The sequence below is a fragment of the Antennarius striatus genome, chromosome 16 (genome assembly GCF_040054535.1).
Source record: "Antennarius striatus isolate MH-2024 chromosome 16, ASM4005453v1, whole genome shotgun sequence".
Lineage (NCBI taxonomy): Eukaryota > Metazoa > Chordata > Actinopteri > Lophiiformes > Antennariidae > Antennarius > Antennarius striatus.
The window spans coordinates 12,732,596-12,746,753 of record NC_090791.1 but is presented as its reverse complement, the minus strand read 5'-3'; the positions used below and the strand labels follow the sequence as shown (position 1 = coordinate 12,746,753).

Genomic DNA, 14,158 nt, shown 5'->3' with positions numbered 1-14,158 from the left:
GGAGGAGGAGGAGAGCCACTGCATCTGTGGGTCTCACTGTTGCCACGGAAACGGTTTCTAGCCTACTTAACATCTGTTTCTGGTGACATCACATGCCAGGATTGTCCACTCACGACAAGAGATTCTATCCAGCAACAAGCCTGAACCCGGAGACAGACCACTGGGGAGGGGGGGGGGGTGTCTGAGATGATGATGACTAAGAATTACTGATTCAGGAACACAGGTAACCATCTTCATTTCTGGTCTGTGGGCAGCACAACACACAGCATACCCTCAAACATGGAGGATTAAAAAAAACACAACCTTTGTGGCCAAGAAGTGGAGATTTGATCTTTATAGGTTTAATATGTTAAAAAAAACAAACCATACCAGAGTCCGGAGAGAGTTCAGCGGCCTGGTTTTGTGGAGGCTGGAATGTCTGTGAATGACTGCCACATTGGCAGCTTCACCACTTCAGAGCAGACGGAGCCGTCAGAAGGGTCGGTGGCCAGATGCACAGATGGAGGGCGGCTGCCCAGCACAGCGATCCTCTGCCTCATTTACTCTGATGGCATTTAGAGCCCCCCGCCCCCCATGTCTCTCTATCCCCTGTCCATTCATTTATTCATCCAGCCAGACCTCCCTCTCTTTGCTCCTACACCTCCCCAGCGCTGCCCGCCAAGGAGGTCGTGTTTCCACCAACATTAGTTTGTTTGACGACTGGCAGCATCGCGCAAAAACTTCTCTACGGATTTTCATCAAACTTGGTGGAAAGATTGGAAATTTAGCAAAGAATAACTTGTTGCATTTTAGAATGGATTTTGTTTAATTTTTTATTTGGAATTAATTCCTACTTTTCTGATCTTGGATGTTCAGCAGCTCTGTAACGCTGTCCCTAAGCAACAAGAACAGGTATGGTTTGAACAAAATGCTAACATGCCGATGCTAAAAATATGCTTATATGATTTGTCAACTCGCCTTTGCTTTTAAACATAGTAAAATTTGCTAAATATCACTAAAAACAAAATGCAGCTAAGACAAATGTTATTCTGCAGCTCTTTTTCTGGGTTCCTTGTCCAGAAAAACTTCCTGGAAATGAATTTGCTGAGATATTTCAGACTGAATCCATGCCGTTAACGTGAAGGAAAAATGTGAAAAAAAAAGAAAAAGAAGAAGATAGAATTTCTTTCTTATATTGCTGCTATAATGAATTGGCCCCTCCAGATTCATCCCAAACCAGTGGGTTGGGAACCCGAACTACTCCCTCTCAATTTCTCAACCTGTGAGACGACTCATCCTCGACAGCAGAAAGCTGAGAGCAGATCAGCCGCCGCAGAACAAAAGAAGCAACTTCAACATCAGAAAAAATGTCTCGTCTGAACAACGGCAAAACAAAAAAACAACAATACAAAACATCAATAACTGATTATTTCTAAGACTGGGTGATAGAGAAGACCACCAACATAAGCAAACGGGGTGAGAGGAGAGAGTCTCTGGAGGGAATGTTCCTAGTGTGACACGGCTCATCCTCTGTGGACACACCAGTCAACTTTATACAAGCATTAGCTGGAAGGACTAAACCGACCCTTGTAGAAAAAATGGAATAAAAGCAAACTAGGTTTTAAAGAACCATGACTTGGCAGTTAATAGCTCATAAAACATGTAAGGAATAGAGTGTGTGTGGTAAGTGCATGTTGTCGACTGCTTAATGGAACCGTGAGAAAACTTTTCCCAGAAATAAAATGAGTCTTTTTTTTTTTTTTTTTTGTGCCCCTTTAGACAGAAAAATGAGGCAGTTTGTAACAGTGTGGTTTCCCAGTCAGCTGTATGTGGCACTGGGTGCATCACCCCTCCCCCACTCCCAGACATAATACATGCATCCCTGTTTACCTCTCCAGGTATTTTTGGCACAGGATTATTTTTTTTGTAACTACCGACAAAAACCAACAAGCCTGTGTCGGGCTTTAACCGAAAGACTACCTTTTTATAGATGGTTGGACGGCCTTGAGAATAAAAGATGCTACTGTGCACCACCACAGTGGTTCTTTCATCCACTAACCAGCCGCATTGATTCAATCACGGGAACGCAGCTGAACAATCTAGTAAAGTCAAACAGTGCGAGTTCTGAAAACAGCAGATGAGATGTTGCGTATCGCGTCCTGCCAGAGGGGGGAGAGTCAGACACGCCAGCGCCTTAAATCTCAAGTGTATGAGTGAGAGAAACGATTGGTCATTGCCCGGTGATTTCACACCAATTGTCTGCTCATAGTCTGCACGCCTGGCACACATTCCTGTTGGTCACCTTCCCTAAAAATGGGAATAGATTGTCAAAACATGCTCTCTCCCAGTTTATGTAACACTGGTGGAGCTGAGAGGTTAGCAGCAGTTTTTTGAGGTTTTAACACTACAACCAGTTGACACAATCAAGTGTGTGTGTTTCATTGAACTGTCTCGGAGTTGTTGTCGCAGCCAAAATCCGAGACAGTTTCTTGAGTTCACTTGCTTTGGTATGGCAAGCCTGTCTGAATCGTATTCATCACAGCGGCCTGTGAAAAATAGGTCTTAACTTTAAACATCAGCTGTTGAGGATCAAACTACTGCCTGCACGTCTGCCTGAACTGTGAGTGCGTCATTCAGTTTCATGGTGTGTCTGTCTCACTGCGAGGCTGGAGGCCCACTGTCAATGAAGTACAGTCATTTAAATACTAATCAAAGAATCGGGAACGCAGAGCAGTAAGACTGATCCGTTTGTGGCTCCAGTCCACAGAACCAGCAAAAAAAGGAATGAATAAAGTACAAAATAAGAGCGTGAGGATGAGCCCATCGTCAGGCCTCGGGGTAGAAATACAGAGCAATCCTGAAAAGAGTTCTTGGGCCCCGGGTTTAGTGTCCCATCAATACCAGAGGCTTGCGTTATGTACTTACTTCCTGTGAGGCATGGTGACGTTTATTCTTTTTCTGATTGGGGGATTTTGATGACTTTCATGTATTTTTCTCCTTCTCCAGCCTCTCTTTGAAATGCTTCGCTTAAATCTGATTGTGCAAGCCAGTCCCGACCCCCCTTTGACCACCCCTACCCTCATTATGGCATTTACCCTCCCATCCCGCCCCCCTGAGCTCTTCTGGAATGTGTGTGTGTGTGTGTGTGTGTGTGTGTGTGTGTGTGTGTGTGTGTGTGTGTGTGTGTGTGTGTGTGTGTGTGTGTGTGTGTGTGTGTGTGTGTGTATCAATTGACCACAGCTGGCTTGAGCACCACAGTGCCTGGGGGGATGACAACCCAAGACATGGGATCATGGGACCCTCCTGTGGAGAGGTTCAACACCCCCCCAGTCACCTCATTCTTGGCCTCTTCCCCCCGGCCTTTCTTGAGCTGCTGACTCTGGGCCCTGCACTCAGACGACCCCCCCAGCATAGGAACCATCGGCAGGCGGAGGGTCGAGGAAGGGAACCCGGAGGAGAACATGGACGTCTTGGCCAGGCCCAGCGGGGAGCCGTTGAATGACAGGAGGGGGCCCATCCTGCCTGGGGGGGAGCCGGGGCAGCCCAGCGTGCTGAGGTCCAGGGGCCGCGGACTGAGGGGGGACAGGGGCAGGGCACCGCCCAAACCTTGCAGAGCGTGACCGCCCAGGAGTGCCGCCGTGGCCCCTGGGAGGATGATGTGAGCGGCGCTCACGTAAGACAGCTCAGAATCCTTCCCCAGCTCGCTGGCGAGCCTCCCGCTATGATTCCCCTTCAGACCAGAACCCACCCCGCCGGGGGGGCCGTGCTCCGGAGCAACAAAGTGGCCGTGGGCTTTGATGTGTTTGCGGAGCGAGCTGGGGTCCGTGTAGCGCTTCAGGCAGCCCACCATCTTGCAGTAGTAGGGCTTGTCCACGTAGTGAGTGCGCGTGTGCTTGAAGCGGTCGCTGGAGTTAGAGTAACGCTTGTTGCAGCCTTCATACGGACAAATGTAAGGTTTCTCACCTGCAGCATGGAGACATGACGGCTTTAGCTTTGACAAAATAACATGGACAGTATTTTCCGTGCTATAAGGCGCACCTAAAAGCCTTTAATGCTCTCAAAAACCGACAGTGTGCCTTATGTATCCCTCTGACCTGTGTGTGAGCGGTTGTGTATCTTCAGGTTCTCTAGACGTGAGAAGCTCTTGTTGCAGGTGGGGCATCGGTGGGGCTTCTCGTTGGTGTGGGTGCGGATGTGGATCAGCATCTTGTACCTGCAGTGGCAAGAAATGAGCAAAATGATCACAGATTCCTCCTGAACACACACACACACACAAAATATCTGTACTGTGTTACAAGGACTGTTAATTTACTTTACTTCCCTCACCTAGCATTGAAACCCCTCCCTTTGCGAGCGCAGCCCTCCCAGTGGCAGCAGTACCCAGAATCCTTTTCGGGTTTGACGTGGAAGTCATTGACATGATCCACCAGGTCTTGCAGGGAGTCAAAGAGCAGATGGCACTGGAGGGGAGGGAACATTCAACATGTCTTTTTTTTTTTTTTTTTGCTCTCGGGATCCCGGTCCAGTTTAGTTCTGGTTCCTGGTCCTACCTTCTTCCAGTGACAGGCTAGTTGTTCGTCTGCTGAGAGGTCAGGAGACGCCCTCTTGTCGTTCGCATGGCCGATGAACATGGAGGATGGCAGGTGAAGTCCCGCCCCGGCCCCGATTGGAACAAAAAACTGGAATGGCTGTGAGATGTGAGAATTCTGGTTAACACACACAGGAAAAGAAGCACAAATGTCTTCCCAGATTAGTTTGCTCTGATGTTATTTAAATGTTACTGGTTCTAGAGAAGCAGGTGATGTTTGATAGCATCTGTGTGACCACCAGCTTCTGATGGGCTCACTGGAGGAAACACTACTGCTACACTACACACTACAGTACTGCTTCCTGTCAGAGGAGTAAAGGCTGATATTCATCTTCCTGTTGAAACACCAACACTCCACTTCTCTTGTAACCCGCCTGCTGCGAACAAAACCTCCTGACATCGCTGAGCTCTGTAGGAGAGCTGCAGAATTCACTGAAACGCTGCTGGAGATCAAAGATGTGCGGCACCGTCTCTCCGTCACACACTAGCAGCAAACACAGAGGAGTCTGCGAGAACAGCACAATTTAGAAAATGAGACAAAGGCCACGTTTGCTCGACTGTGTTTGATGAAGACGTTTGTTTGCTCGACTGTGTTTGATGAAGACGTTTCAAATCCTTCTACGTTCACGCGGCTCTGTTTCCAGAAAGCATCCCACAAATGACTGAAAATGCTGGAATATATATGCTAAGGTAGAACAATCTCTTTTTTTTTTATGTTAGGCGAGCACATGCACATAGCTTGCAGGAACTTGCAAGAAAGGATTTTTAGCATGTTTACACAACAACGCCAGAATGGCGTTTCCTAAAAATTGCGACTCTGGAGCCCTTTTTCAAAAGTTTGACTCTTCATACCAGCTAAAAAACTTAAAATCTGAAACCCATGGCCAAAACTCAAACACACACGCAAAGTGTGAGAGTTGTAGCCCCCTTCCCTCGGCCGAGCCATTGCGTCATCCTCAGCTATGTCAGAAAAAATATATGTGACAAATTTTATAAAATTAAACTAAGTCTCATGCGCTGTGCCCTGCCTCTGCACGCCAAACTTATGTGAGCTGCTCCGTGAGATGCTGTGTGTGTGTGTGTGTGTGTTTGTGTGTGTGTGGGGAGAGAGGGGCACGTGTGTCTAAGGGTATGCAGCTCGTCCCTCTCTTATTTCTATGTGTGAGCATGTGACTGTGGTGGGGTGGTGGTGGTGGGGGCTTCCTACACCTTGGATAAGTAAAGTGCACGTTGTGTCCGATGACGGGATTGGGTTCTCCGACAGCACACAGACACACACACACACACACAGACACAGACACACACACACACACACACACACATCGGGACATGGGACAGCTGAACCAGCGTGTCTCAATTCAATTGTGGGGGAATTGAATTAATGCGGCGTGAGGTCCTCATGGCTGTACCTCGCCTTAAATCTGATTATGCCCACAGACACATTACACACGTCATTCCACAGGGGCCACGTAGTGCAGCTCGCACAGTCAGGGCCACTTGTTGGAGACACAAGAGGTGTTTGATAAGAGCTACACACACACACACACACACACACACACACACACACACACACACACACACACACACACCAGGCTGACCCCAGCAGGCTGAGATACCATCAGCACACGGAGAAGTGTCGGCCATCTTTTAGTACCTCAGAGACGAACAAAGACAAAGTCTGGAACACCTGTGTGTGTGTGTGTGTGTGTGTGTGTGTGCGTGTGTGTGTGTGTGTGTGTGTGTGTGTGTGTGTGTGTGTGTGTGTGTGTGTGTGTGTGTGTGTGTGTGTGTGTGTGTGTGTGTGGTGTTGTGTGTGTGTGTGTGTGTGTGTGTGTGCGTGTGTGTGCAGGTGTGAGCACTCAGGTGTACTCACCCCCGAAGGGACGTAGTTGCCGTTGGACAATTTCTGGAGAGCTGGGGGTGTGGCGGGAGGAAGGAGACATGCTCAGGTCCACCGCTGGGGGGGTGGGGTTTCCGTTCGGTCATTGCATGAGGTACCACCTGTACTCCTGAGAAGACAGACGGACAGACAGACCACACCAGGTTTGTAAAGCACCGCGTGTGATCCACAACTTTTGCTCATTTAAGCCCAAAACTAGGCGATCTGAGCTGGGGGAGGAAGAGGTGCAACAATATTGATAATCGTTCTGGAAAACAGAATTTAAACCCAAGGCAAAGCTTTGGAGGGCGTGTCTGGTTCTACGTCACCTACCTGTGTGTGGGGATGCGGGGGAGGTGGGCTCTATGACCGCTCGGTGCCCGTCGTCAGCCATGCGGAGCTGGCGAGCCCGCTTGGGGTTCAGCAGGGTGAGGGGGGGTGAGCGTACCCCTCTGTCCTTCCCATTGGCCCGCCGAGGGAGCTTCAGGTCCAGGGGCTCATCCAGGACAGCATGGCCACAACCGCTGACCTCCCACCTGCATAAACAACCACAGGGGGTGGGGGTGGGGTCCAGTTGGGTTCTCATTGAACCACACGTGTATGAAATCCTGCATTCCTGTGTAAAAACGGTGAACACCTGCGACCATTTCCCACGTGAACGTTGTGAGAGTCTCAAATTCCACAACCCCACAGAGCAAGAAACGCTTTAAAAGAAAAGGTAAACTGACCACAAACCGAAGCACCGAGCGAGCAGAAGAAAAACAAACACACGCAGACATCCCACTGACCCGCTCCTCTTCTCCCCCACTGACACTTTACTCACACACTCTGCCTGAGGAATGTCTACAATCCAATCCAGATGGTCGCCCTCCTTTGACCAGTCATTGGCCCTTGCACCTAGTCACATCAACACACCCCCTACCCCTAGCCCCCTCCACCTCAAACGTGTGCACCTTCGGACCCCCGTGCACCTTTGAGCTGCAGTGGCGACGACCCCCCTAGGTCTTCAAGTCCGGCTGCATCTACTCTTTCCGGCCCCTCCCCTCCTCTAAAGACCATCGACCTCCTGACCTAGCCTGAGGGTGGTGGTGGTGGTGGTGGTGGGGGGGCAGGACGCTCCATCTAGCTCCATCAGAGATCCGTCCAGCTCCAGTGAGCAACGTGAACTACAGACGGTTCACACACACAGACGGTTCACACACAGACGGTTCACACACAGATGGTTCACACACAGACGGTTCACACACAGGCGGTTCACACACAGGCGGTTCACACACAGGACGGTTCACACACAGACGGTTCACACACAGGCGGTTCACACACAGACGGTTCACACACAGACGGTTCACACACAGACGGTTCACACACAGACGGTTCACACACAGGCGGTTCACACACAGGACGGTTCACACACAGACCGTTCACACACAGACCGTTCACACACAGGTCGGCGCTGGTTTATATTCAAGCTCTCTGCCAATACGACGTGTTCAGGTTCACTGCTCCTTCCACCAGGACAACACACATCTATGACACAGCATTTCCATCTAGCCACACACATACACACACACACACACACACACACACACACACACACACTTAGAGGAGCGGTGGTTGGTAGTGAATGGCGGCTTGAGAACGACGAGCCAGGGGCCACATGAGAAAGCCCTTGTGTCTGGGAGGGGGGGCAGAAAGGTCACCTGGGTTTACCGGCTCTATCTCCCTCTCTATCTTATGCACACACAAAGAAACAAGGGTGTACAAATAGTCAGTCATAGATATGGAGATGATAAATACACACACACACACACACACACACACTGCTGTGATCCTGAGCTGTGATCGCCCAGCAAACACAGGTGTAGCGTGTAGCGTGTTGCTGCAGACATCACACTGTTGCACATACGTAGAGCCGTGTGTTACACAGAGTCCTACATGTTGTCACTGGTTTGGATGATTTCACACAACACAGTAACTACTCAGTACACGTGTTCAACAGGAGAGGGAAAAGTCTGGAAATCATCTATTTCAGAAACCGTCTCTGCTTACATGGTCACATGAGAGTCGGCCGTCGCTTTTTGATCACCGGCAAAAATGAATCAATCAGTCAATTAAAATAACATTTCTTTATTTCAATCAAATTTCATGCTAAAAGTCTCAACTTGAAATTTTACTGCTCTTTCTGTCAATTATGATTTTGGGTTTTTGGACTTAAGGAACATAAGCTGAAAAGAAGAAGAATGAAGAATGAAAATAATCCTCACGTTAATCATTAATCACATCAGTTATCAGCTGAAAGAAAATCCACATTTATGCTTCTCACATGCATGCAGAGAAACATTTTAGGATGGATAACCTTTAGGTTTGATCTGATTATGACCGGAGGCCACGAGCACATGACCCACATCGCGTTTCGACGAGCCGTTCAGAATGACGCAACGTCCAAATGTCAGAGACGATTTATAAAAACAGCAAGAAAATCCCACAGCAGCAGGTTCCATCAGTCACGACGACTGTTTAGCAGAACTACGCCCACATGCTGCTAGTCAGGTTAACACAACCAAACACAATTAAAAACACATCGTCACTTCAGCTGTCAGATCACAGTGGAACTACACAACCAGAACACAAATGACCTTCTTTTGTCGTTTCCACATCCCTCTCCTTATCTGGATCCGGGAGATTGAAATAAATATTTGGGGAGGGGCAGTAAATATGGAGTTACAGAACGGGAGCAAAGCGTAGAAACGTGTCACCAACTTATAGCTGAAATATCTCTAATATGTCAATTATCTTTAAAATTGCATTCACCAAAAAGGATATTCATAAACTGCTGACTATAAAACATGATTCCAAATATTAGGTTTAGACCAAAGGAATCAATCATTACTTCTTGATTGGCAGGTCTGAACAAAGCAAACTGTGATCGTTTGACCATGTGTGTGTGTGTGTGTGTGTGGGCTCCATCATCAGAACATGGCAGAACATGGCTCCATCATCAGAAGTGGGCAAATATGGATATGGTAGTAAGAGTTGTCAGATCCTAAACCACATACTCAACTTCCAACTTGGGCTCAAATTCAGAAGGGTTTGCTGAATTGCACTACGTATGATTGTGTGTGACATATAAAGCATCTTATTCTCCCACAATCTTCCAAAAGTTCTGGCTTCATTGTTTGGTTAAAACAGCAAAAAATCATCCGTCATCCACTCTCACTGAACACAAACCCTCGCTGGAGGCACAGACGAGGAATGGGCTAAACCTTTCTGCAAATCCTACTTCATCCAGAAACCTGGCCTCACATCAGCATCATAATCCACACTAAAAAAATACAATGTGAAACAGATACGGAACACTTGGATCCATATTACTCCTGAATATAAATCAAGTTGGCACAACATATCATGTGATCCTCCATGTCTAACTGTGAGAACAGCAGACAGACGTCTCCAGAGACAAAAGTTCTTCTCAGGCAGCGACCCCACGTGCCAAACATTACTAGACCTCCTTAATGGGTCCTAAACTTCATCTTCTCCAATTTAGTTAACGGGACCCCATCACCATCCCACTCCCACGCAAACAAAAGCCAGTCTCATGTCATTGTTTATTTCTGCTCTAAAATGAAGAACGTTGTCAGCCACATTGAGCTCACCAAATGGTTTCATTCATCGAGTTGAGCATGAGTGTAAATGAGTGTAAATACTTCAGTTGACTCCAAATGATTAGTCAATTAAATTTTCATAATCAAATTATTGCTTTTAAATTTCAAATGCAAATCCTGCTAATAAAATGTGAGCATTTCCCCTTTGTGTTGATTACTTTAAGTTTCAGTGGGGTTTGTTGGACAACACTTTAATCAAACAATTGATTAATATGATAATCATCTGATTAGTTGATGAACAAAATTGTCATTAATTTTATTACTGGGACATTTAAAAACTTACAATAATTGGAGAATTAACTTTAATTCATAGAAATTGTTATGCAAGCAGTTACAACAGTAAAACTTCTTGTCTCACTGTCGGTACTGATTGATAAGGAATCGATACCAACAGAACACCTCGTTTCATTCCTTACTCCTGATTTATTATGCTTATCATAGTCACACACTGCTCCGTGATGCGCTGGCGAGGCATCCATGACAAGAATGATGCTGCTTCACAGATGCCCCGCCCTCACCATGGGTACCGTGTGTACTTCATGTTTATTAACACTGTATGTACAACTTTTCCAAATCCAGCAGTGTGTGTGTTTGGGGCCCAGCAATGCAGCTGCTGCCTCAGTGGAACGGTTCTCCAGATATTCATGCAGGACATACAGACAGGACACACATTCCTGGCTTCAAAGTCATATTGAACGTGTGTGTGTGTGTGCGTGCGTGCGTGCGTGCGTGCGTGTGTGTGTGCGTGTTTTGTCATATTTTGTAAATTTGTGACAGAGGCTAAATTCCAGACTTATAAAAACTTTTTAAAAACTTATAAAAACTGTTTCCAAAGCCACGGTGACCTTTGACTTTTGACCACAAACAATGTGATCGATTCATCCTTGAGTGAGAGCGAACATTTGTGCCAAACATAACCTCCTCAAAGCGTTCCTGAAGTACTGTATTTATGAAAATGGAACGGAAGAAAAGCTTGACATGGTCCACACCACAACAGCCGTGCCCAGAGCCACATGAAATGTATATTTCAATCTTTAATCCATCCTTAAATAAACACTAAAACATGGTCTCGTTATAAAACTACTCTGTCCAGCTTCTAGAACGCTGATACTCGTGCCCCATTTGTGATCAATGCGCCAGCTGGTAGTTTATTTTAACTGAAATCAAATATGTTGTCTTTTCACTCATAAAAAATTATAAACAAAGACCTTAATCATATGTTGTATAGTTGGGGTGATTCATATTTCTCTTGCAATTTCTCTAGTAACTACAAGTTATGTGCAAAATGTGGTCTCCAATTTTTCTATGCTCGTACTTAATAGTAGAAAAACAAATAAAGTTTTTATAATTTTCTTTTGCAGGTACTGCACTTTGACTTTGTAAGGAATGCTGTTTTGGATATGAGCCTTTTCTGCTGATTTATTAGTCGGATGACTGATTTATAAATTGTGTATGAGGAAACTGGAGACAGCCGGGGACTACACCCAAATGAAGGTAAGTCGGCCAACACGTCTGATGAATAAGGCAGGGTCCACTGGAGGAGTGTGTGTGTGTTTTGATGAACTCGCAGCGGTCTGCACCTCCCTGTGGACACGTTCTCAAAAAACTTGGGGTAAATAAACACAAACAAAACTCAACTGAAACAGTTGTATTGCTAAGAAACACAGCTGATCATAAGAAACATACAATATGCACAATAAAAGTCAGTTGCCACCACACTAATGTGTTCCCAGAGGAATCCACCAGTGAATCTGTCCCCACCACTGGACTTCACCTCAGCCCACCCTCGTGATTGTTTCTTCACGGAGAAAAAGGGGAGACTAGCTCAGAAATGACTCACATTGTGTGGATATTGGACTGTAGCTGTAAGATCTTGCTTACATCCTGCCAATGGGATTCATGGGGAAGACAAAGAGAAAATTCTCCTATAAGAGTAAGAGTGATACGTGGTGTGTGTGCACCAATGTGTGACGTGAATGTGTGCATAAAGCTCTGTGGCGGATGGCTGTGAAGTTTGTGGAAGGGGTGTTGGCCGGCCCCCATGCAGACTTCCTTGCTCAGCCGTGGGGTCGACAGTCTCCATGAAAGAAGGTATTGTCCCTTCTCTGGGCCCTCTCTCCCCAACAGAGTAAACACAGGCTACAGCAACGGAACGGCAAAGAGCGAGGGAGAGAGAGGAGCCTAGAGATGACCATAGGGGCCGGAGCGAGGATGGACAGGGTGAGGATGAAGGGAGGAGGAAGTGGAGGAGGAAAAGAGGCCCTGAAAGAAAGAGCTGTGTGTGTCCTCTTTGGTAAACCCGCTCAACTATCCCCCGGCATAAACCTTTCCCACATCCACCCGACTGCATGAGGACACCTCCCAAGTCCCTTTGATGAGGTGTGGGTGTGTGTTTGGGGCCAACAGGCCGGGGTCGGGGTGAGGAGGTGCGGGGAGGCATCAGGTCAAAGGAAGGTCACGTGTTTCAACTCCTCACTGCTCTAAGACCACACCCAGAGGGATCAGCACTGACCTGCAACCAACTCATGTTTACCTGGATCCAAAGTGGTCCGTTGAGTCTATCAACCTGATCCAGTCTGAGAAACTCATCTAAACCTGGTCAACATGATCCAACCTGATGACGCTCAGTTCAGTTTAGTCAATCTAAACCAATCTGAAAAGTTTGATTCAGTCTGTTCAGTCTGACCCAGTCTGAGGTGAGCTGGTTCAGTACATTAAGTTAGAGGGTACAACAGTAGATTGTGTAATATTTTGTTTCTTGTTCAAGGTTTTGGAGAATGAGAGAATGTTTGCACATGGGTTCAAGTGTGTGTGTGTGTGTGTGTGTGTGTGTGTGTGTGTGTGTGTGTGTGTGTGTGTGTGTGTGTGTGTGTGTGTGTGTGTGTGTGTGTGTGTGTGTGTGTGTGTGTGTGTGTGTGTGTGTGTGTGTGTGTGTGTGCGTGTCTGTGTGTGCGCGCCCCCCTCTGAGGCTGGCTGTAATTTAATCTACCTCCTGCTGTGACCCTGGGAGGTGGTCTGTAGGAGGTAAACCCTCTCCCCAAGGCCTTCTCTGACTGTTCACTCATACAGATGGAAAGAGAGAGAATGAACGGGTAGCAGAGCAAACGACGGTATTGATGGGTCGTTGTTGTTGTTGTAGTAGTCATCAGCTAAAGGACTTTAAAGTAGCGTTATGAAACAGCTCTGATGAAGAGTGATGCCGAACTACCACCACACTACTGCAGTTTAACACCAAGTTTTGTGGTGTGTGTGTGTGTGTGTGTGTGTGTGTGTGTGTGTGTGTGTGTGTGTGTGTGTGTGTGTGTGTGTGTGTGTGTGTGTGTGTGTGTGTGTGTGTGTGTGTGTGTGTGTGTAGCTGACAATGTTCAAAGTAAAAAAGAAATAGCTTCATAACTTCCACCATGTTGAACCTGTAGCGTATTTTCATTACCTCAGGGCAAACAGCTCTGTTTTTAACCCTTTATTATCATTACTTATGGTGATGCCGCAACACTGATGATGTTGTGACTTGCTGGTGTTTTCTCTCCAGCAGGTGAGACAGTCAGGACTGGGGGGTGGGTGTGGTGTGACCAGTGACCCCCTGACATTTGGGCTTTAGATCTGTAACTGGGTCAGGTTACAGATGTTAGGAGCAGACACGCAGAACGCCAAAGCAGTTTGCACATTTTAAAACACAGCCATTACTTTTTGCAATTTCCTTATTAGCCTGATTTCCATGGATGCTTGTCAGAGTCAGGTGAGGTTATTCAGAGGAAAACATAACACATTAAGGTCAAGGCAGTCTCAGTGATGATGTTGTGATATGTTAGCGTGTTCTTATCAGTGTGTGTGACATTTAAGTTTTAGATCTCTAATGGAAACACAAGACAACATGCCCAAGAATGGTCACTTCTCCTCTCTCTTCTGTCACTGCTGATGTTTCCTAAGGTAAACGACCCCACCTCCACTGACACACACACACACACACACACACACACGAACCACAGCCGCTGCATACACCCTCCACCCCCTAGCCCCGATGGAGCACCCAACACACAAACACACACAGCA

The 14,158-nt window shown here is 47.0% G+C and overlaps 1 protein-coding gene across 1 annotated transcript; it reads right to left on the bottom strand.

The window, feature by feature from the left end:
* Nucleotides 1-3,097: 3,097 nt before the first annotated feature.
* On the bottom strand, nucleotides 3,098-7,505 carry glis2b (GLIS family zinc finger 2b). The gene is given in 10 exon segments (XM_068336343.1): nucleotides 3,098-3,942; nucleotides 4,074-4,192; nucleotides 4,306-4,439; nucleotides 4,530-4,685; nucleotides 6,441-6,470; nucleotides 6,472-6,543; nucleotides 6,545-6,576; nucleotides 6,780-6,982; nucleotides 7,235-7,343; nucleotides 7,400-7,505. Coding segments are annotated over 10 exon segments (1,698 nt in total). The 3' UTR covers nucleotides 3,098-3,205.
* Nucleotides 7,506-14,158: the final 6,653 nt, after the last annotated feature.